The sequence below is a fragment of the Cygnus atratus genome, chromosome 8, assembly GCF_013377495.2.
Source record: "Cygnus atratus isolate AKBS03 ecotype Queensland, Australia chromosome 8, CAtr_DNAZoo_HiC_assembly, whole genome shotgun sequence".
NCBI lineage: Eukaryota > Metazoa > Chordata > Aves > Anseriformes > Anatidae > Cygnus > Cygnus atratus.
Window position 1 is genome coordinate 22928817 of NC_066369.1, and position 23871 is coordinate 22952687.

Genomic DNA, 23871 nt, shown 5'->3' on the forward strand with positions numbered 1-23871 from the left:
AGGGCTCCAAAAAATAAATCAAACCCAGCAGTTTTTCCTTCTCCTTTATTCTCTCTTCACAATTTTGTATTTCCTGTCATTTTTATTGCCTTGTGTTTTCTGTGCACTCTCTTTCCATGTTCCTGCGCTTTGTCAGAACAGGCTACACCACAGAAAAATCTGGTCATGTGAACGCCCAAGAGATTAATTAACCTTTGTGCCTATAAACCTCCTGAGCAGCTGAAATCAGAACAGCAATGAAAGAGTCTGCAGCAGGATGATCCTTCTGGAAATATAAACAAGAGGCTCTTCGAAGCCTTGTCAGATATGTATTTTGCCTAATTGCTGACACAATGTTAAAAAAAAATATTTGTATTTACATACTTTATAAATGGCAGAAATGGAGGCCTGAAGTTAAAGACAAAGCTGATTACAGCTTTCTTTAGGTGTGGTTATGATGAGGTACGCATCCCACCAGCCTTGAGTGTTTGTCTCAGTCACAGGTGCAGTTCTGTTACCTCCAAAAGCAGTGGCTGGCTGGGTGCACCCAGGGGTAATCCCTGTCCTGAAATCACTGCTTTAATAGCACTTTTGATCTTCTTGTACAGCCTTAGTTTTTGTGCCAGTGAGGAGGCACATTCCTGCACACCTGCACCAGCAGAGACCCGGTCTCCTCAGGAGCCACCACTTCTACACACACCTTTTGGCACAATAGCTAACGCTGGACAAGCCTAACTGCGCATTCCCTTGATTCCTGCTATGTAGGGCTGCACATAAAGCAGAGAAAACGCTGTCTCCCTTCTCGCAGGAACGCAGCTTTCCGCGGACAACCTCCGACCCGAGCGCGAAGGCCCCAGCAGCCGTGAGGCGGGCCCGCCATTTCCTCGCCCGCCCGCCCGCCGCACCGGCCCCCTCAGCGCTCCGCGGGCTCCGTGGAGCCGTGAGGAGCGGGGCTGACCCCGAGCCCTTCCCGCAGGGCACCGGCCGCGGGACGGAGCCACCGGGGCCCGCTGCCCGCCTCCGGAAGCGGAAACATCGAGGGACGGAGCCACCGGGGCGAGCAGCAGCGGCTGGCGGCGTGTGGTGAGTGCAGAGCTGCGGGCAAGAGCAGCCGCTGCCCCTGCTCCGGCTTCGATATGCCCGCACGCGTTAATTTAATGCGCGTTTTACGGGTGCACGGCTCGTTGCTGTGGGCTGAGGATGGGCTGTGGCTTGGTGGACAGGTGTGGTGTGTGTGGGCGCCTCTCTGAGTGCTGATGCATCCTCCCAAGCAGGCTGCTAACGCTGCCTCCGTTAGCCCGAGCTCCGCTCTTCCCTGTGAGCGTGGTGGTAGGAGGGTGGGCGTTGTGAACTCAAAGCCGCGTCTTGCTCGTTGAGGATTACATTGCTTTGATGTTAATTTTTGTTTTTGCCCTTCCAAAAAGAGCCTTGCTGCTTTTTAATGAGCAAACTAACAGCTAGTGGACACCAGTTTTCTTACATCTCCTCCTTAAGGGAAGAATCTGAGTGGAAAGTATGAATTAGTGTGTTTTCTTCCAGCGTCCCTAATTCTCGTGTGTTTCCATTCCAACAGAGTCTGTCGTTCTGCTTGCTGCGACATTAATATACAACAGGATTATACGAACTAAGGTACTTCTTACCAAACTCTAGTTATTGATTAAATGGCGTGTACCTTGTCTTCTGGACCGAAGTGTCACGTTAAGATTATTGTGTAACACAGCTGTGTGAAGCATGCGGCTAGTTGGTGTTGTAGGCCAGCGTGCGTGAAAAAGCCCTAATTCTTTAGTTGCACCTCATGATGTAAGAAGATACCTTTATTTAGACGAGTTAGTCCAGGTAAATTGCACCCACTTGCATGTAGCTGGCAAGAAAATTGCTATGCAAACCTCAGAAGAGAATGCTGTTGTCAGGATCGTATTCTGGATCGTATTCTGCCTTTCTTAGCACCCTGCCCCAGAATGGATGTACACTCACAGTTCAGTTCACTGAAGACTGCCTTCAGCACCAACATGTGGACTTAGTGTATCTCAGTGCAAATCCAGAACGATTTATTTAACTGCTGTTTTGTACTGGGAGGTGCTGGACCATTGCAATCCCAGCAAGAAAGACACTCAGAGTCTGTAGAACATCATCTCGAATGTTATTTATTACAGTTAGCCCTATAAAGACAGAGAATAGTGTAGGTAATCACACATCCCTTCACGTGCTGTGGACCCTAAGTTGTACAGCATTAAACAGAGCTCTGTAGCACACGTGGCGTGCTGTGTAGACCCGGCCTGTTAGAAAGGGTTACCCCATTTTGGTCACTTGAGCTATTATTGGACTCTCTTACAGGAAAACAACTGTGTTCATCACTTCTACTGCCAAACAGAGAGGATGGTCACATGAGAACTTCCTGCTCTTTTAGATAAAAGCAAGGACATGCAGGTGGCCTAATCACAGGTACCAAGTGGGAGCTGCCTGCATGCTCACTGCTCTAGTCAGTTGCTGAGCTTATCCTGCAGCCATGCAATGTGCACATCCCAGGCCTGAAGGCCACACAGTATGTGAAATACAGAACAGCACCAGCCTGGACCTACTCACGTTAACTGTTCTGGGGACCTCCAGCTCGTTGGTGTGTAATGGCATGGTCAGGATCACTCCAACTGCTGTGTTAATGTCTCTATGTAAAACAAGTGTGCTGCCTGCTGTAAATCTACAAAAATATGGTGTGGGAAATTGAAAATATAAACTTTCTGTGTGAACACATCCATCAGTAGGCTCTTATTTATAGGAGGAAAATGATAACAATGATGTGAAGAAAGCAGAACTGTTTTGGGACAGTATGCTGCTTGAAGGCTCTACATTGAAAATATACATTCCTCCTACATATTCAGCCATTTAACCAACATTGCATGCTTCCACTCTTGTTTGTGTGTGTGTTTTTTTTCTTTCTTTTTAAAAATAACTCATGAGTTTGGACACAGCTGAGCTTGGGAAGTAACTTCCTCATCTTCTGCTGAAATCAGCTAGCTGGCTTTGGAGCTCATCCTGAACATGGTTTGTTTTTAATAGTTTGACCAGGAAGATAGGTTGTGAGGATGTTGGGACACACTGTAAAACTTTTTTTTTTTTTTTTTTTTGGCAAACCTTCCTTTGCCACTGTGAGCGGATTACTGTTTGCAGCAGCTATAAAGCCAGCAACAGGTAGTGGAAGATCCTGCTGGACCTTTGTTCTGTTGGATTTCACATGGAAAATGTGTGTATATCATAGCATTAATTATAAGACAGAAGCTCAGGCTCAAAGTGACCTTTACTTTGCATAATATTTTTTGCATTCTTCCTTTAGTAACAGAAGAATGCTGCTAATCTGTGAATTTGTGCAAAATCAGGTGTATTACACCTTCTGTGATAGCAATATTAGTTATTACATTGTCTGCATTTTTATTTTTTTCATGTGGGTATCTATAGTTCTATATCAGAATGATGTAAAAATATATATGTTTAACAGTTTTATATGATCTGTATTATGAGGTATATTTTGTAGTGTCCACCTTTATAAGTGCCTCCATTTTGTCCTTTCCTTTAGCCCTCACTTCACAGCAGAGTACTTTTTTTAAAAAAAAAAAAAAAGGAAAAAGGTGGTATTCTCAATGAGCAGCATTTGTCCTTTGATGTATAGTAATTAATAAAGAAATATACTAGTTGCAAAGGAAGCCAGAAAAGTCCTTAGTTTTCTTCACACTCTAAGACCGAGTTAGCCTTGATAATGAGCTGTAGTTAAACTCTCAGTTAGTAAATATTGGAGATCAAGGGTGATAAAGTACCTATCTCATAGAGGTGGAACTGATCCTCCAGAGGTGAAGCTCTTTAGAGTATTATTTTCTGTCTTCTGAGTCTCTGGGCTGCCCTCATAAATGCTTTTGCTGTTCACTCCTAATCAAAAGTCTGCCCGTATCACATCTTCAAACCTCCATGTGCAGCAGCTTTTTTTGATGAAAATGTGTTTATCCCTACCTGCTGCAGTAATCAGAGCATTGGTTCCTAAGCCAGCTAGTAGAAAGTCAGTAAAAGAGGAAGAGCTGGTGCAGAAGTCCGAAGGACTTGCTTCTTTCCATTTCATCAATACTTACAGCTGACTTGAAGGGGGTAAAAAAAAAAAAAAAAACAAAAAAAAAGTTTTCACCTGAGTTGCTGTATTAATTGTATGTTATTGGAGGCTGCTGCTTTTTGTAGGTCTCAACTCTGCAAAAACTTAAACCTATGCATTGTGAAGGAAAAGAGAATAAGAAGGAAGAGGAAGAAAAAGAGCTCCTTTTCTAGTCTCTTCTATAGCTGTAAAGCTATAAAGCTGCTTCATACCACTAAAAGTTGCAAAGACCTTGCTTCAGCTTTATTCCAGTGTAACAACAAAAGTATTCTCATTACTTTTATGGCTTTATTTATCTATTTTTGCGTAGAAAAGTTTCTTCTTTTTTTTTTCCCCATTCTACTGAATTGTTGCAGAAACTCTGATCTTTTTCTTCTTCAGGCAAAAATGTCTGCAGCATGTGACTTCGTTACACTCTGCACTGGGCAGAAGATGCCTCTCGTAGGACTGGGAACCTGGAAAAGTGAACCTGGCCAGGTAAGTAAGGAGCAAACTATCCGACAATCTTCTGTGCTCTCACCTAGTATTTGCATTTTTTAAGCCTTTTCTGAAGATCCTAGATCCACTTGCATGGATTTGGTCTTCGGTCCACGGAAGTGTGACTGAGGCTTAAGACAAAAGCAGCAGCAGCAGATCACCTAGGACTCGTTAACCGAGGCCTCAGGCAATGGTGCTCTGGGAGAGGAATCCATAAAGAGACCAATTAGTGAGGTGAAGAGCTCAGACGGTGAAAATGGTGTTATTATTTTGCACATGACTCTTCCACTGAGTAATCTTCAGGCTGCCAGTCTGACCAGGCATCCCTCTGGCTTGAACTGATGACTTGGCTGAAAGGATTATTTTGGGAGGCAAGAGCTCTGGTTGTAATAAGTCCTGTTCCTCTGGTTGGCCTATGTTTAGCAGAGAAACGAAGAACTTGTTTGAGTTACCTTTCTTTTAGACTGGAATGCCTGATGCGTCATTGGAGATTTACTCTGATTCTAAATGTAATGCATTGGCAAATGCCAGACTAGGAAACAGTTCTGCATTTTACTACAGACTGTGGGAATATTTGCATGCTATGGACTGTGCCTCCTGTTGTAATACTTTCCGCCTTGTCTATCTTTTCCTTTCCCTTTTGTTTAGTGAAAAGATAAATTCCTGAGGGCAGAGATTGCCTTTCACAGCAGGTATATGCAGTGTCCAGCAGGAGTGTCCTCTTTTTGGTGGAATTCTTAATTGGTATTCTTGTTTTAATGCCTCTGGGACTTTGTGTACTGCTGCACGTCAGTAAGCGTGTCTTGCTGCTATTCTGGCATTAGCTTCATGATAGTTATGGGAGTAAGTCAGATGAAATTGTGCTTGTGACCGAGAGGGAAAGTTTAAAAAACCTTTCTTGAGATGACCCTGTTCTTTCTTGTCAGGTGGAAGAAAAGGTGGGAAATAAGCTATGCAAACAAAATCTATCCATTGTTATTTTCTTGTTAGGCTTCCTTGTTGTCAGGACAGTAGGTGTGTTGGGAACAGAAGCTATACTAATGTGGAAGCTAAGCTGGTGTGAGAGCTCAGTCAACCTTGTAACTGAGGACAAGAGTGAATGTTCGGCTCCGTCACTTGAAACATCATCTGCCTGCTGAATTAGGTTTATTAATATGCAGGAACGTAATTAATGCATTTCTGCAGACCCAAGGCAGTTTAATGTATGTCGTACTAAAATGCTTGAAATGAACAAACAAAATATCAATGCATTGTTTATTTTGTGCACTAACTGTCCTGAGGAAAGTGCAGTTTTATAACCTGGAAACCTATTTCAGATGGATTTTGCCATAGTCAGCAGCACTTCCAGCAGCTGAACCCAGCATGGATCTGTTACTTCAGGTCTAGGTGGGGTCCCACAGAAGTCAATCTCGGTGGAACAATCACTTTCTTTAAAGACAGTGTTCCCTGAGTGTTTTGAAGACGTGATTTTGAAAAACAGCCAGCGTTACAGAAATTGCTGCTATTCCTGTGGAATAAATAAATTCATATTTATCACTCTTCATTAAAAAATGCAAAAGATGCAAACAATTGTGGAGATTTATCAGATTCACAGGCGTAGCAGCACTTTGGCAGAGCATCCAAATAATTTACGCTTAAAAGGGCATAATGTAGTTCAGGGAGAATAACTAATTACAAATTAAAAGCCAGGGACTAAAGACCTAGACAAGTGGAATAATAATCATTGGCCATGTTTAATGTAGCTGCTTCCCAAATACAGGCTATTTATCAAAAGCCTTTTCATCAAGGGCTACATTAGAAGCAAGAGTAGATGTGGACTGCTTTTCAATTATTGCAGGTAAATACTTCACAAGTTGTAGTTATTGTTGCCAAGCTGTTCTTCAGTCTTGACCTTAGTCTGAATAATTTCTTTATTATTGCCATTCTTATTTCCGATCCTGAACAAGCCTTTGACTCGTAGCCAGATCTCAGCAGGCCAGTACAAAGGTGCCATTGCAGCCCTAGTTTCGTGGGAGGTAAGGATAGAGAAAAAGGAATTACTGAATCTAAACCCTCATTGGAAGGTAATTTAGAATAACATGATGTTTTCTGCCTTACATGATCAAACGCTAGAAGACAAATTTGGTTTACACGTTACCGTAGGAACACGTTGGAGGGCTATTGAGAGGAAGTGAATACAGTACAGGAGCTCATGAGCTGGCAGCATGAATGGGTTCAAAGACAAAAGTCCATTCAGACGAGAGCATCAAGAGTATCAGTAGCATGAGCTTTTAGTACTGGAGCTGTGATCCTTTAATGCTTTGTTCTCTTCTCTCAAGTGGGCCATGCTTCATGCTTTCAAACTGGAGGATTGATCGCCATCAGATGAACAGTCTAACCTGCTGTGGCAGAGGCTGGTTCTTTGGGGAAGAGGCATGGGGAGCTGAGGGAAGCTGTATTTCTGTGCGAGCGTTCAGGAAAGATGGAAGAGGAAATATGTGCCTTGGAAAACCAATCAGACGGGGTGCCTTGTGATAGGACTGCAGCTACGGAGGAGACGAAGTCATGAAAACTTAGCCAGGATTCTCTAGATTGTCTGACAATGTGAACAAAAATTCACTATTACTGGTATATATTAAGGGAAGAACTTGAATTAAATGTCTGAAGGATAGGAGGCAAAGCTCGTTGTTTTAGGAACATTAACTGTAAGTTACCGTTTATATGGTGGTCTGAGTTCCTTCCTCTACAGCAAACTATTTTAGTGCATTATATAGAAGCCGTGATACAGCAACATGTGTTCTGCTCATACTGCATCTGAGTATCATGTGGCCTGACGGTCTGTTTTTCTTTTTTTCCTGCTTCCCATCAGCAAGTGTACCTGGACTGCTTAACTGTGACCAACTCTCAGGCTAAAAGGGAGGTTGTCAATTTGTCAAAGCTGTCATCTCCAGCCTCCTTTTCTTTCCCAGTGTTATTGGCTGGCACTGTTGGAATGATGATGTAGGAAAGTAAATGTTTCTTTGTCTGATTTTTTTTATTATTATTATTTTTTACTTTGAAAGCCTGTTCATAATGGCTTGGGGCCGTGCAGAAGAGGCTTCCTAGTCGTTTAGACTCTGTGTTGCTTGGAAGTATAAAGATAGCTTGTTAGTTTTTCACCTTGTGATGAGCAAATTGAAGAACCTTAGAAGGGGAAAAAGGGGGTGGGGGGGTGGGGGACAGGCAAAAATCCTTGTTAGTATATATATAAATGTGAATGTATTTCCTAGGACTTTGCTATAATAGAGAGTAAGGCTTCAGCTGCAATGCTGTCTGTTTTGGGGCAAACTATTTCAAAAAAAGCATGAACTGATGAGACAGCAGCAGCAATGATGCAAGTTCTGGTAAAGATGAGTTGTGGTGAAAGACCGAAGCATCTACATTAACCCAGCAGGCAGCTCAGCACCACACAGCTGTTTGCTCACTCACCCCACCCAGTGGGATGGGGAAGAAAATCGGGGGGGGGAAAAAAAGGTAAAACTCATGGGTTGAGGTAAAGACATTGTTTTCCCTTCCTTTTCTGTCCTGCTAAACTCGTAATAATAATTGGTGTGTGTGTGTGTGTACATATGTGTGTATATATATATGCACAATTACTCACCACCAGCTAACTGATGCCCAGCCAGTCCCTAAGCAGAAGTTGCCCCCATCCCCAGCCAACCGTCCCCATTTTTACTGTTCCACATGGCACACACGGTATGGGACATCCCCCTGGCCAGCCTGGGCCAGCTGTCCCGGCTGTGTCCCCTCCCAGCTCCTTGGGCACCCCCAGCCCCTCGCTGGCAGGGCGCTGTGAGAAGCTGGGAAAGTCTTAGCTGTGTGCAAGCACTGCTCTGCAACGACTGAAACATCGGTGTGGTATCAGCGTTATTTTTCTCCGAAATTCAAAACACAGCACATACCAGCCGCTATGAAGAAAATCGACTCTATCCCAGCCAAAACCAGGAGAGGTATGCTGATGACTAAATGTGTAAAAACCCTTTTCAAAGGGTTTTTGAATTTCACGTCTATGAGGAATAGGATGTGGTATCAGGGCCTTGCATCTTGGTTAGACTTCTAAAAAGGCTTTGCACATAAAGATACCTAAGCATTGGAGTAGACTGCCTGTTACTTATAAAAAAGGGTTTTGGCGGATGTGTGTGGGAGTGGTTTAGACTTAGTTGGCCTAGCTATGGGGCATGAGAATAGACTAAATGATTTCTGAAGATTCTTTCAGACCTGCTTTCTGGAATTATATGATGCTAGGTTAATTATTTAAGCTGTCTGACTCAACTTGACCAATGGAAAACTCAGTAACTTGGTAATTGCTCTTTCCACAGCAGCATTGACAGGCTAAACTAAAGAATATATGGAAAATTTGAAGGATCCTTTGGCAGTTTTTACTATATAACACCAAATTTCCCAAGGCGTTTAAATATCCAACTGCTTGTGTTGAGTCTTCCCTCCTCACCCCAGAAAATGCATGTACCTGTCTGAACGTAATGTCAAAAATACAACAACTCTCACCTGAAGCAAAGTACTCTTCTTATATTTACATCTGCCTGTTAGGGGTTTTTTTTTGCCTCCAAGAAATTCTTATTTGCACGTTTTTCTCTTGGTTATTTGCCTTCTGCATGGAACAGGATCCCTCAGTTCACATTGGAATGTCTTAGTAGGCTGAGAATTTTGCCTGAATCTGAACTTTATTTAAATGATCAGTCCTAGTTTTTCAGTGCTAGAAATATATGTAAGCACTCTGATAAACAAATATGGACTCTTATTTTATCACTTTGCAGAAATGTGTTTGGAGTGCCTTATCCCTATTTTTCTGCACGTGGTGCTTCCATTTTATGGCAATTTTTGTGCGTGTTTGGATTTAAAAAAAAAAAAATCCTGATAGAGGAAATGGGAGATTAGTTCAGACAAACACCATGCTTGCTTTCCTTTCTTCTGCTGTACTTTAAAAGGAAAGGAGAACGTGCTTCTGCTCCTCAACTGCCACCTTTTTGGAGGGTGGATATTCAGCCTTAAAAATGTTTAATGTGTCTCAAGTGATTTCAAAATCACTATGACCTTGACTTCATAGCGACCTTCTGAGAAATGCCTTTCCTCAAAGTGAAATGAGGACTGTAAATACCATCCTGCTGTTGAAAGGAAGACCTTATTTCACTGTTGTAATAGAAGTGCTTTGTCATTCTGGCTAAGGGGGACTGGTCTGAGTTCCAGTTTTCCTTTCAAAATGCCAAAGAATGCAGTCAGAATATTCTGTGTCTGCTTTTACTGCAGTTCTTGACAGGAGAAACAAATGAAATTCAGCAGCAGCAGAGACATCTCTTTCACATTTGATTCCCTCTTTTTCTGTCGCATCTGAAAGCAAGACTGTGCATGTCTTTAATTGGTGTTAATTATTTTGTCAGCTTTAAATTTGAAAATGCTGGTACTTAAGTTGAAAGAAATCAATCACTCTCTAGCCTCTGTTGACACATTTTTAATCTCTTAACAAGAGAGGCGTAATCTCCAAATAGATTAGGGCCTTATTGCATCAAACCTCAGACAAGGAGTGACTTAATCTCCCGAGGTCTCACGAGACAAGTCAGTGAAGAGCGATGTATAGGAATCACTGTACAGAGATGTTGCTCTGACTGTAGCACTTAAGAGATGGACAGAGACTGTGCGCTCACTGACCACTGGAAGTTAAATAAAATGGATTTTACTTGATGCCCAACCATCTAATGGAAGGTGGTGATGCTGAAGCCTGGTAATTTCTTTGTTCTTATGCAATCAGTTATGGTAAATCTTTATTCAAAAGCCACTTAAGGATCCTGGAAGAGACACCATTCTGTGTTTCCCTCGATGGTTTCTAGACTTGCCCCGTGTCTAATGCCAGCATATGGCTATATGTGCGGTGCCTGTGCTTCAGTAGAGCTTTCAAAAGCAGAAGCAGATGCAAAGTATAGTGCCTTGGTTCCCAGCCATTCTGGCTTGTGTAACAGTATGGAGCGAGGGACGTTTGCTGTTGGCAGTACCTTCTTTGTCAGAAATGTGGGAAGCAAAATGTGAAATCCTGAGCATCATCAGGAGATCCCCAGCAGGCCGTGGGTTAATAATCACCAGTAGAGTGACTTTCTTGTCACTATGCTGCTGCTGTTGTGCAATCAGTGAGAATGAGACACGAAGGAAAAATGTGCCATAAAGTATCCTTATCATAAAAATGTAACGTGAACAGTTGAACCAAACCTGAACTCTGGCAAGTATGACATTAGAAACTTGGCTTTTCTTTTACTGGGGGAGAGGTTGTGTCTTCCAGGCTTGGCTAACATTGATTGATTGGACAGTTAGTTCCACTAAATTTGTCTTCCTAAACCATGATTTATTTCTTACAGCTCATCTTATATTCAAGAAAGGCACAGCAACTGTAGTTAAAAAGGAATTTCTATTCTGTCTAGTGAGTTCTTGCATACTTGGCCTGTGTGCATGGTCTGTTTTCATGTTACTCTTGGAGTGTCTGCTAGCACTTAGCTCTTTGCTCTTGAAGGCTGTACAATGGAGGACTGGTTTCTACTCTTCTTGGGTATCCTGACCTTATCTAAGTCTGTACTTTGGCAGTGTTCCTCATTAAGCACATAGCAACTTTTTCAGTTGTCTCTTTCCGCTGATTTCATTGTGTAATCTGTTTCTGACTGCAGGTGAAAGAAGCCGTGAAATACGCCCTAAGTGTGGGTTATCGCCACGTTGATTGTGCAGCAGCTTACAGCAACGAAGCTGAGATCGGTGAGGCTTTCCAGGAAAGCGTTGGACCCAACAAGGTAAAACCACAAGAACTGCCATGCTAACTGTATCTTGCAGCAGAATTTACAACTGTGACCTGAAAGTGGGCTGTAAATTAACATACGTGGTTTTTCCTTCTATCTACCCCAGCTGTTTGTTATTAATCAGGACCAGGCATGAAAGAGGGCTTTCTCTCCTCTCGAACCATCCTGACTGTCAGGAGGAGAAAAGACTGTCTGGAACAGTTGCGTGGAAGCTACAGAAAATGCTTTTATGAATTCCTTCTTCAACACCCCCAGCCAATATCCCAGTTTGGGTCTTCAAAAGTCAGAGGTTGCCAGAGTCGCTAGTTATAATGGAAAATACATTCCATGATTTATATGAAAAGTTACTCTAGTTTGCAAGTCTAGAATGGTATGCAGTGTTGGGTACTCACAGCAAATTCCGCAACTGTATTTTTTTAGTGATAGATCAAATATGAGTGAGTGAGTAAATGCATGCTTTTTTTTTTAAACAGTGATTGAGTTTGAAGGTTTGGTGACTGTGACTGTAGGGTTTGCACTGACAGTTCATGGCCTTAATGTAACATAACAGACATTCCTGTGGATGACCTCAGGTGTAATCTTAAATTCATCCCCTTGTTCTGGTTGGCCCAAGGGGCCAGAAGAATTAGGTGTATGGCCTCAGAGCCCCGGGAAAGAAAGCTCACATGTTCCTGCTTTTCTGCTCTCCTCCCCTTTGCTGTAGGGCAATCTCTTTGTTATGTGATTAGCTGGAGAGAGGCTGTTTTCAGCTCGCCCCAGGGATTCCTTCGCACTGTTTAGCTACTGGCAACTAATATGGGGAAGCATAGGACTATTTTTATTCAGCTTGTGTTGGCTAGCTAACTTAAAACAAGATTTTTTAGAACATTTTTCTCTTTGAACACAACAGCTAGTATGCAAAACACAAATAACTGAATGGCTGGAGAAATTAATCATTCCAGCTTCCAGAAGGTGTAGACTTGAGTGAAATTTGTTACTGCATATGTCAATGAGAATTGCCTTCTGATAGCGTTCTATGCTTCAGCATGCCAAGTATGATCTCTCTTACATTTTATACTTCATAAATACCTACATTTATATTTGTTTAATTTCTGGGTCTTACCCTTCCGATACATGGTGCTCAATTCTTAATGCATTCCTCCCAGAACTTAGAAATTCAAGTGCAGAGGTTCGGTGAAGCTTCTTTGGTTTATTTGCCTGCATTCTTTCTATGAGAAACATTCCTAGTTTATAACGTGATGAGTGTAGTAAGTTAGCTGGTTGTACCTTGACAGAAATTGCAAAATTTGTCAATGAATGAACTCAGTAATAATTTATTTGGCCGTATTACATTTAGTAGTGGCTTTAACCTTGGCATTGGAGTTTGGAAAAGTAGTGGGTTTTGTTTTGTTTTGTTTTTTTTTTTTCTTCCCCAAAGTTTCTAGTGAATTGCAAAGTTTTTGGTGTACTTTAGGATGGGTCAATGTAAGTGTGTATTTCTCTTGCTGTTCTCTATCCAGCACGTTTTTGGAAGATTGAATTTGTAGGTTCCATGTGTTAACTTTTTTTTTTAAAGCTTGAATTTTTTTTTTTTTTATTTTAAAGCTAGCTCGGGGATTGCTGCAGTTCTTTTTCTGAGCTTGGTCCAGTAAATTGTGCTCTCTTTCCTTTCTTAAAGGTTATTAAAAGGGAGGACCTGTTTGTAACATCAAAGCTCTGGAACACCAAGCACCACCCAGAAGATGTAGAGCCAGCACTAAGGAAAACACTTGGAGATTTGAAACTGGATTACTTGGACCTGTACCTCATGCACTGGCCTCATGCCTTTGAGTAAGTCCTATATGGAAAGGGCACAGAATGCAGAAACCCCAGCTTTATGTAAGTGGCTGGTGTTCTGTCCTGAGGAGCTTCTTTTGAGCTGTAAATTTCTTTCTGTGTAAACTGCCTGCAAGATATTTTTAAGAGTGATTTAAAGCGTAGTCCTACAGGCTGTGGTATAGACACTTCTCTACTTGTAACCTGTACATTCATTTGTATTTGATGGATACATTTGCAGAAACGGTTGTTCCCATTTAATTCTTCTTTGAATTGGCTCAGAATTTATTTAGATTTGTAGCAGGTATGGAAGCAGTAGAGGAGACAATTTCTGGTACTGTACAGAGATTATAAGTAGAAAAGGGATAATTGCTGTTATTATTTAGAAGTCATGAGGCTGCAAAAATGGGTATTAGGTCTTAATTTAAAATCCTTAAGTAGCTGCTGATTTTTTTTTAATAGTGAAAACAACTTGGTAACGAAATTAAGATCACTAAATGCATGACACTTTGGCATGGGTGCCAAAGTTAGCTAACTGAAAGTAGTCTGACTGGGAGAAAGTAAACAAACTTTATTGAGTGAGTTTCTCTTCTGAGGCTTGTCATCTTATACCAGCTGAAAACTTGTCTTGCTGTGAGGTAAAATCTTTGTCAAGTTTAACATGCATCTGAAGCTTAAAAGTAGTTTAGTCTGTTCACCTCAGCACTGGGAAAACGTGCTGCTATTCTTGGTTCTGCCATAGAAGTACTTGGTGATCTTGGGGAAATCCTGCTGTTGTTTGTGCCTGAGTTGTACGTACCTGTAAAATGAAAATTAAGTGCTTTGTAAAAAAAAAAAAAAAAAAAAAAAACGCTTTTCACTAATAATTATAAGCTGCTGGAGTGGTCAAGCACATACAGTATCACATCGGTGTCTGTATGAAAAGGAAATGACGATGATCTCATGACACTTTAGTTGCAGTAATTCTAAGATTTGAGGAAATATGGGGAGAGAAGGTTCTCCAGTTAAATGCTAGATTTATTTATCCTACAGCCCTACCAGAAGCAGAGTTACTTAGTTTATTTTATCGTAACTGTGGATGCAGTTCTTTTTCCTGCTTAAGCAATCAGCAAAAAGAGGAGGAAAAAAAGTCTCCTGCCCGGCTGTTTGCACGGACACTTCACTAAATGGGGGAAACCCTGTAAGATTCAGAGGGACCTCAGCCTGTTCAACAAACTTAAACACTTTTCCCGTTCTAGTCACATGAAGGGAGTTTTGCAAAGCATACAACAGTGATATGAAAGACAGTCAAATTCTAACTATCCCTCAGCGTAACAGAATGAGGAAGTGTTTTCAGCTAGGGCCAGTTTGGAGGAAGAACTTCTGTTAAAAATTCCCCCCGTTTTGAAATAGATTTGCTTTTCAGTTGGTTGGGGGGGGGACGACACAACATTTAAACATTGCTTTGATAGTAACATGGAACACAAACAGTGATGTGTATTTAGTTATTATTAATGTTATTTAAACTGCTCGTTGTTGTGGAAAACGTTGACAAAACTGACGTTACAATCTCCATGCTTTCTCACTGGAAACAATTCACTCCTAGTGTTCTATCAGCTCTACTTTAACTGTTCTAGTGCCTGATTACCCACAGTGCCTGCAGTGTTTTGGGACGCTAATCAGAAGAATGTTATTTAAATGGAAATTAAAATAGATTTCCAGATGAAAATCATAGTGACCCTAGGTCTTGTATATTAAGTGAGGGATTAATTTTCTACTCTTGACACATGAGGCTGCTTTTCAGAGTTGGGAGCTCACTCATAATGTTTCCAAAGTTATTGATGGATCTAGAACCAAAAATGATGTGCACAAGAGCCATGTCCCCAGCTGCTGTTATCTTGCACAGCATTTACTGCTTAGTTGGAGCAATGTCAGACAGTCTCAGAGATCTGGGTTAGCAGTGTCCTGTGGTGGTTACGAAGCAGCACTCTTCCAGTGAGATCGCTGGAACCCCTCCAAGCGTGGACTGCTCAGAGACTGCTCGTAGCCCTTGGGTAGTGTGGTGGTGTCACCTGACATAACCAGGTTCTTCCTGTGTGTGGTTTTGGTTGGTTTCTTTGTTTGTATTTTATTTTATTTTTAAATGGGTTGGTATGACTAACTGGAAACACACCCAACCTACAAGCAACACGTACGTGTTTAGACTTCTCTGAGAATCTCTGCTTGCACCCAGTGTTGACTCTGCTGGAGAATTCAAAGAGTGGGAAAACCAGACTACTGTGAATGCAGTGCCTGCTAGATAGCTCTTAAACCAAGGTCCCATTGGTAAGAGGTCCAAATAGACTATCAGTCCTCCCTCAGAAACAAATTGAAAAACCAAAGCTGCCTTCTGAGTTGCTGCTCTCTAAATCAACAGTTTTGCTAGGATCGAAGTGCTGTTGTTGTATATACAATGGGTGATCAGTTTTTTTGTAGTCACCATAGGTAAGTAGCATGTTATAGGCAGGTATAGCCCTATAGGCAAGTAAGTTCCAAGCACTGTATAACAAGTTTACATAGGAAAGACTGTGTGTAAAATAATTTCTTGTAGGCTAAGTCTTCATAATAGAATTCAACAGGGAAATTTGCTCAGTTTGTTCTCTAGCTTACAAACTGTGCATAAGCTTTTAAGAATACTCCACTAAAAGAAACTTTCTTCAGAGAACTACTGTAATAGAAATCACGTGGCATATATACTTACGCTTTGCCTTTGGTGCTGTAGACGAGGGGACAATCTCTTCCCAAAGAATCCTGATGGAACAATGCGGTATGATTACACTGATTACAAGGATACCTGGAAGGCTATGGAGAAGCTGGTAGAAAAAGGTCTTGCGAAAGCCATTGGGCTGTCAAACTTCAACAGTCGTCAGATTGATGATATATTAAGTGTGGCTACTGTCAAACCAGCTGTGCTCCAGGTAAGATGAATAAAGGAGAGGAGGAATGCTCTTCCTTTTTGTCCATGGGAGTGAAGAATGTGCAAACCTATACTACATGTTAAGCACAAGGAGTGCAGCTTCTGATGTACGGAGAGAAGTATAGCCCTGTCTGTGGGAGTAGGTACACAGAGGGTGTCTTTCCAGACAGATGAATTCAGTGGGGGGACCTGTGTCCATGTTTTGTGGCCCCCTATGCCTAGTCAATGCTTCTCTGTGTAAAAAAGAAAAAAAAAAGTTTGTCTTCCCTGAGAAGAACAATTTAGTGTACAAGAAAAAAATATCAAGAGGGACTAACTTAAATCCTTCCTATAAACAACTTCCGTGCTTGTTGGATGATTTGTTGGACGCATGGAGAAAATCCAGCATTCTAAAGTTAAGCAAGCTGTTTTCTGTAATTTTAGCCTACCTGCCGGTTTTTCATTTTCCTGGTAGTACGCTATAGCTTCATAAGGTTTCCCAAAAGCTGGAATGACCTCTTCTGATGTGCTTGATTCTGCCCTTTTTTATTATTATGTTTTTGACCTCCTGTTTGTTTAGAGTTGTGTGCTTGATAATTTTTTCTCTGGCCATTCATTGTGGGTCATCTTAATAGGTAGAATGTCATCCGTACCTAGCTCAGAACGAGCTGATAGCTCACTGCCAGAAAAAAGGACTGGTTGTTACTGCCTACAGTCCCCTGGGTTCTCCAGATCGCATGTGGAAACACCCAGATGAGCCTGTGCTTCTAGAGGAACCTGGGATCAAAAAACTGGCAGAAAAATACAGCAAGTCACCTGCGCAGATCATCCTCAGGTACAGAACAGTTGAGGAGGGGTGGCATTTGGGACCTGGCCTTAAATAAAGCAAAACAAGCAAGCTTGAAGGGATTTACTTGGGGTGCGTGTTTTTTCCCCACATCAGTGGGGATTCTTGTGCTGCCAGCACAGAAAACTTTTCCCTTCCCTCTCAACAGATGGCAAGTGCAGCGTAAAGTGGTTACCATTCCCAAGAGCGTCACTCCTGCTCGCATTCTGCAGAATCTCCAGGTAAGTTTAGGTGGAGGACAGGAGTTTCAGCAGTGCCCTTTCACGTGAGTAATATGCTGTCCTGCTACAGTGATCTGAGGCACTTGGTTCATACTTGTTTGTCAATGTATGCGTGCGCTCAGAAAGGAAAGATTTTTGGAATACAAAAGTTTCTAGCAACTGTGTGCGCGTGCACGGTCTTGTTATCAAAAGGGAAAAGTGTTCTTCACAGAAGTTTAAATGAAAAATCTTTACTGATATTTATGAGAAATTTTATTGAACAAGGGAGTCTTTTAATGATATTTAATGATTCTTATTTATGAATAACAGGTTCAGGAAAGACTGATTATTCTCCTATTGTTTTGTCCTGCAAGTGAGGACTGGTAGCTATTTCTGCAGCAAACTGCCATTCTAATGATGCTGAAGGATTAGTGTGATTTGCACCTGCCCTAAAATAAAGGCAGTTAACTTCAGAAATTATTTGAAAACTGACTTGAAATAATTTTGTGAGTCTCTGAATCACCCCGTGATCTCTTTTCAGACCTTTTTTTTTTCCCGGCAGTATCAGTGAAGACTTAGAATTAGCAATTGTATGAACACCTCAGGCTTTAAGCCTTTGTGTCAGCATTTCCTGTAAAATGGATTTAATTGCAACTTCGTATTTATAAACAGAAGACAAACTAATGCTGTTGGAAGTGAAGATTTTTACAGATGCCTAATTTCCATTGTTCAGAGTTGTATGGAAATTCCCTCTGTTTGAGGCTGGGACTCTTCAAAATTGAAGATTCCAAAGATGTTTGAAATATTACAACTAGCAATACGTTTATTTTTAACACTAGGATCTTGCAATTCTAATATGGCACACAGATTTTCTTGTTTTAAAAACATCTCCAAGAGATGTTTGACTTATAAAGAAAATAAAGCCAAGAAGCAGAATTCAACAGAATTAAATATGAAAAAACTGTGGTTATTAAACCAAGTCTCTTGCTTCTGGTCCTAGGTGTTTGATTTCAGTCTCACAGAAGAGGAGATGAACCACATTGGAAGCCTGAACAAAAACTGGCGTTACATTGTGCCAATGCTTACGGTAAATTTCTCATATTTCTAATAGTTTTGATTATGTGAATTTGACCACAACTTGGGGTTTCTGTGGTTTTTGTTTTCTCTTGCTGTCCCTGTCAGAACTACTTATGACTAAGAGCACTACAACTTTTCAGGGTGTCTAAGCTGAAAGAATTTTTCAAAAGTTGGATACAGGTAGCTTTTTGAAACCTTGTCTCCTCTGTTGATTCTCATGGGTCCTCATTACGGACCTGTCCATGGGCCTTTAGCCAGAGTCCCTTCTTGCTTCCAACGTCATCAAACTCATGCTGATCTGTTCCTCTCAAGGACAAGCAGGCTAAGGTCTGTGCCCCTCTTCTAAAAGTTCTCCTTATCCCACCTGTCCACATCTGCTTTTTGCCATAAACCTCTAAATTCACAGAAAACTCAAGGTGCTATTAGCTCTCTGCTTCTGTCACAGAAGCCATATGAGGGAATTTGTCCACTTCACTCCACTGGATGTTCTCTTTCAGCATCTGTTGTAACGACTTTCCTCCAGTGTAAGGGGTTTGGTTTAGGTTGTACTATTTTTCTTTGCAAATCCATTAGCTGCAGTGTCTTACAGAATCATCAGTTTCCACTGTCACATGAACCCTTACCTTGTGTGCTATTAGATGCCAGTCTGTTTTTAGAGAAACTCGTGCCTTAAAGGTTGTCATTTTAGGCTTTTTCTTTCCTTTTATTAAAGAACCTAATCTTATTCCTTTCTCCTCACTGAAAGGGGAAAAAAAAGAAGCCTTATTGCCTCCTGTTGTTGTAGTGTTCCTGATTTCTTATATATCTATTGTCCTGCTTCTACGACAACAACTCTTGTACGACAGAGTTGTTGATGTTCCCCGGTGGTAACTGACCAAAATATTGCAACTGTACTAGAATGAATTTGAAGTGATTTGTCCCCTCTCTATCATACAGGATAGTGTGTGGTACAGTAGGTCTCGGCAAATTCCAAATTTGCCTCTCCAGCAGTTTGCCTGTAAATTCTTCATTACCCTGTGCTACTGGTTAAGAATTCTTTGGAGAAAGCATTTCTCCAGGATTTGTTGTTGAGGTTTCTTGAGTGCTTGAGATCAGTGATCTAACAATTTGAAAAGAGAAATTGTGAGCCTGTGTGAACGGTTGTCTTGTACCAAGGGTAGGTAGATACTTGTTACAGCTTCTCTGTTCCCAGTGCTGGCTCTTGTGAAAGCTTCAAGGCCATGCTTTTAACTGTAGGGTTGCTTCAGTGTGTGTGTGTAAATATAACCCCCCACATCCCTGCAATCAGAATTATCTCTTTGCTTAGGCATCAGGAGTCTGTACTCCAAACTGCCAGTTTGGCTGCTCTTGCATGTGAACGTGGTAGCGACAAACACACCTGCTGCTGACTGTGGTTTCAAGTGCTTTGCTACTTGTGCTGCAAACAAAGTTGTTTTGGTAGTGAAGCTGCAAAATACATTTAGAATGTAGCCTGGCTTGGACTATCCAGGGATAATTCATGTGCTTTTGATACCCAGGAGATGTGTTCTGATCAATGACTCACAGAGAAGAAACGAAATACAGTTCAAAGCACTAGCTTGTCCAACTAGAAAAAGGTGTGAATGTGATGCAGCTGGGCTTCAAAGATATTGCCATATTGTCAGATAACAAGGCAGGAAGAAGCAAGATGAGGAGAATTAAAATGCGACTGGAGCTGTAATATCTCTAGCAGAACCTTTTGTCTCCTGCCCGTCCCTTCTGGGCTTATCAGAAAGAATTTTCATCCTCTGTAAATTAAAATTCCTGTCTAACCTTTCATGCCTATCTCCTCTATGAATCTAATTTATAGTGTCTGGGTTTCAAAGTGGGAAGTGGCAGCACTCCTATCATAACTGACGAGACAGTTTTTCCTTGCTTTACCTCGCTTGTATATAACCACAAGGTCTTACAGTTGTGCCACTCTTCTCCACGTTGTTATTTTGCTCTAAATCCGAGGTGAAGCTATTGCATATAGACGATTTAAGATGCTTTATATTTTAACAGATCATTATCTGGGTAGAGGCTGGAAATTGTTCAACTGTACCATGTACCAGCCTGAAAGTCAAACTTTTGGAAACATAATTGTTTAAACAATATACTTCAGCAAAACTTGAATGACTAGCAAGCCAGGACAGGAGGACTGGTGGTGGTGTACACGTGATCTCTCTTTTTGCAGATTAACGGTAGCTAACTATCAATGTGTTCACTGCTGATTTGCCCCCCTTCCTCCTTCAGATTCCTGGGGTAGACTGGAAGCAGCTATATGCAACATTGCTTCTGGCAGCTGCTGTTTTGACATGTTGCTAACAAGAATGCTTACCTGAGGAACTGTTTTTTGTAGGGAAAATATGCAGGGGAAAGAAATGGGGTGGTGGTGGTGGTGAGAAATGTGAATTGTGGGAACTTGTGGATTGTGGGAACTGCAACTTGAAAGCAGTTGTTGGCTTTCAACTTTTCCTCAAACTATGAGGAAATGTGAAGATACTGTGTTAGTTTTGTCCACTGTTTTAAGGATTGCCTTCAAATAACAGCTTCATTTCAGGTTTTATTTTAATCTGAGCACCAAATACTAAACCGTGACATCTTAGTTTTCTGCTCTATAGTGCCCCCAAGTGACTGTTTTCACTCCATCCTAGTTCTCATTGTAAACTAGGGGTTCCAGTTGTTGCTTTTAAATGCATGATTTATTCTGAAAGCTATAGAAAGGCTTGCTAGTGGATACTTGGTTTCAAATTACCTGTGATTCCGTCTGCCCCCATAACATTTTGAGTGATATCTAACATCACAATAATACAAAAATCTTAAATGCATAAAAATCAATGATTTGTTTAACATGACTTACATTAAGCACCTAATGACTGAGTAAAAGTTTCAGCAGAATGATGCTAGTTTGTCACCAGGGGAGGTTTATCTTCTTGCTGATGCCGCATCTAAATTTCCTCAAATATTACAGGTTACAGAGCAAGATTTCACCCCAGCTCCTAGTAAATGGGGGTGTTGCAGTGGACTTGATGCATCTAGGAATGCAGTTTATGCATGTGAATGCCTGGAGGTGGGCCACAGGAACTGAGACTTTTGCTTGGCTACATCTGCTTTTGGGCCATCAGGAGCCTTTGTTTCATTGTCAATGAACGTTAGTTTCAGTACTCCCATTTTACAGCTGGAGAAACTGGTTGGCTATGAAAGTGTTCTTAAACAAGAAGTGTGTTCTTAACTCCTTCGTAGCACTCCTTGTTTCAGTGACGCTATAAATGCTTCAGTGTATGGCCCTGAACAAATTATTACAGTTGATTCATTATATCCATCTGTAAAATTGGCAGCCCAACAACTCTGTCGCGAAAAGATGGGCAAAAGCGTTTACTTCTGCAAAGTGTTTTGAAGTGTGCATGTTGCAACATTTATTCAGGAATGGCTACAAGGCAAAAGGCTCAACTATTCTTAATTCAATTCTTAAAGCCAAAGTAGCTGGAAGAAAGACTCTTGCTTTAGGCTACAAAAAAAAAAAATCTTTCAAGAAGTGCTAAGAGGAGTCAGGGGTGGAGGGAACAGCTCTTGATTAAACTCAGGAAGATGTTCCCAGATGTTTGGGATATGAAGATTTACAAGTTGAAACCATGGAGAACTTGAAAAAGAATAAGTATGGATCTATATCTTCCTGACTTGCATCTGTCTGTTTACTTCACAGGTGAATGGGAAGCTAGTACCAAGAGATGCTGGACACCCCCATTACCCCTTCAATGACCCCTATTAACTACAAAATAAGGTGTTAGAATAACATGCTCCTCTGCATACTTTTCCACAAAGTAATGAGTGCCACAATTTGTCAAAAAACAAAAACAAAACGTCTAAATAAAACCTTCCTTCCGGAGTAGGATTACTTACAATGTACTGCTTTTAATTGACCTTCCTTCTGGAGGTCCTGTAGCTTCCACATCAGCGTTTGCAGTCATTGTAATGAATCCACCAGCTTGCCTTGGGAAACATAATATCTTTTGGCATTAGATAAAGAGTGGGAGATTCTAAATGAAGTTCCACACATCATTATCAGGCTAGGGCAATACTTTGTGTTTTCTGTCTGTTGAACGGTTTTGAAATCTTTGTTACCATGAGGGGGGGAAAAAGAGGGGAAGGCATGAAAGCATTTTCAGACTAAACAACTACCCAGCTATCAACTTCAATATTTTCATTAATATTTTGTACAGGGAATTAAGTGAAATGTGCTATGGTTGCACTGTGTCTATAAAGCATTCATTAAAACCCAAGTTACCATCCATGCTGAGTGCTTTTTATCCCCTTTGGAATACTCATGGGACTTAAAGAGGAGAGAGTTTATTTTCTTTTTCTTTTAATTTCTGTTGATTTGAGGAGAATAAATGCATAACCTGAAGCAGGCCTTCAGGGCAATCATTCCTATTGCTTGTCACATGGATAGGTTCTAGCTCTGGAATAACTCTTGATTATCCTCTCACAAAAGCCTCAATAACTTTTTAGCAAGTCCTATAGAAATCTATCCTGCCTTTCCCATAAGCTTGTCCAGTGTCTCTTTACCAAAGATGTCCAGTTCAAGTTCTGGAACATCACAGATTTTGTTCCTGATTATACAATAAAAGAAAAAAATAACAACAACGTGTCAGAGGGTCCCTTCCCTTTTAATGTCTCTTTTTTTGACTGCTGTCTGGGCTGGCATATGGGAGAGCTGGTTCTGCTTCCCATTCCACTGCTGACCTGCTGGTAACGCTGGACAAGGAATTTGCCTTTTCTGTGCCTCTACTTTCCTACTCGCCAAGTCTCTGTTACTCTGGGACAGGACTAATTTATAGAGTGCTGATACACTATTGTGCAGGACTGGAGCTCAGCCACTAGCAGTGTTTTATTTTGTTTCAGTCCCTTAATGAATTGTCATACCATCAGAGCACAAAGAGCATGAAGTCTTAGTACGTACCAGTGCTCCAATAGTGATACCATCTGTGGCCTTAGCAGTGTTATTTAATACTTTGTTTTGGTTTTCTCTACCTGTAAAATATGATGAATGCTCGCCTGCCTTAGTGCAGGCATGGCAGCAAGGCACGGTTTCTAAAGGCCTCTCAGAATCGAAACAAAGGGACTCTTTCAGATCTGATGCCAGTCAGAGATAGTCATAGGCATGACTTCTCTTGCTGCCAGACAAAGAAAGCTTAACTGACTGTAAGTGAAATAAAGAGCAATTATTTGTTATGTTTCCCCTAGCAATAACAAACAGAACTGGAAGAATAATCCTCTGTATTTAAATAGCTTAAAAAAATTAAAGAATTTGATTGTTTTAGTTTTGATAACCTCTTTTACTCTAGGTCTGTATTACAACTGTGTATCCATCGCAAGTGTAATGTCTCTGCAAGTTTTTTCTCTCCTGGGCATTATAGTATGCAGCTGAACAGGACCAGGTCTGTTTATTGCTTGTTGTAATCCTTATGTGAAATGTAAAGTTTCTGTGCCTGTGAAGTGTCTCCTAATTCCTGCTGGGTTCTCCTCAGCGCAGGAAGCCGTTGCAGCAGGGTCAGGACCCTTTACCAGACTGGGCATTTTCACCCTAAGAGAAGTGCAATCCCTGCTTTGCTTTTCCTGAAATAATTTTATTCGAGCTTTTATTG

General features: G+C 41.3%; 1 protein-coding gene across 2 annotated transcripts; it reads left to right on the plus strand.

The window, feature by feature from the left end:
- Window positions 1-732: 732 nt before the first annotated feature.
- Window positions 733-22874, plus strand: AKR1A1 (aldo-keto reductase family 1 member A1). 2 transcript variants are annotated; one of them, XM_035537503.2, is made up of 11 exons: window positions 984-1062; window positions 1553-1608; window positions 2314-2421; window positions 4490-4585; window positions 11269-11388; window positions 13052-13203; window positions 15929-16124; window positions 16738-16937; window positions 17098-17170; window positions 18150-18236; window positions 21930-22874. In XM_035537503.2, the coding sequence occupies exons 4-11, from the start codon at window positions 4496-4498 to the stop codon at window positions 21993-21995; spliced, it is 984 nt and encodes a 327-aa protein (XP_035393396.1). In that variant the 5' UTR covers window positions 984-1062; window positions 1553-1608; window positions 2314-2421; window positions 4490-4495; the 3' UTR covers window positions 21996-22874. The 2 variants fall into 2 exon arrangements, with proteins under 2 accessions (XP_035393395.1, XP_035393396.1); XM_035537502.2 differs by lacking the exon at window positions 2314-2421 and having other exon boundaries at window positions 733-1062.
- The last annotated feature ends 997 nt before the right edge of the window (window positions 22875-23871 follow it).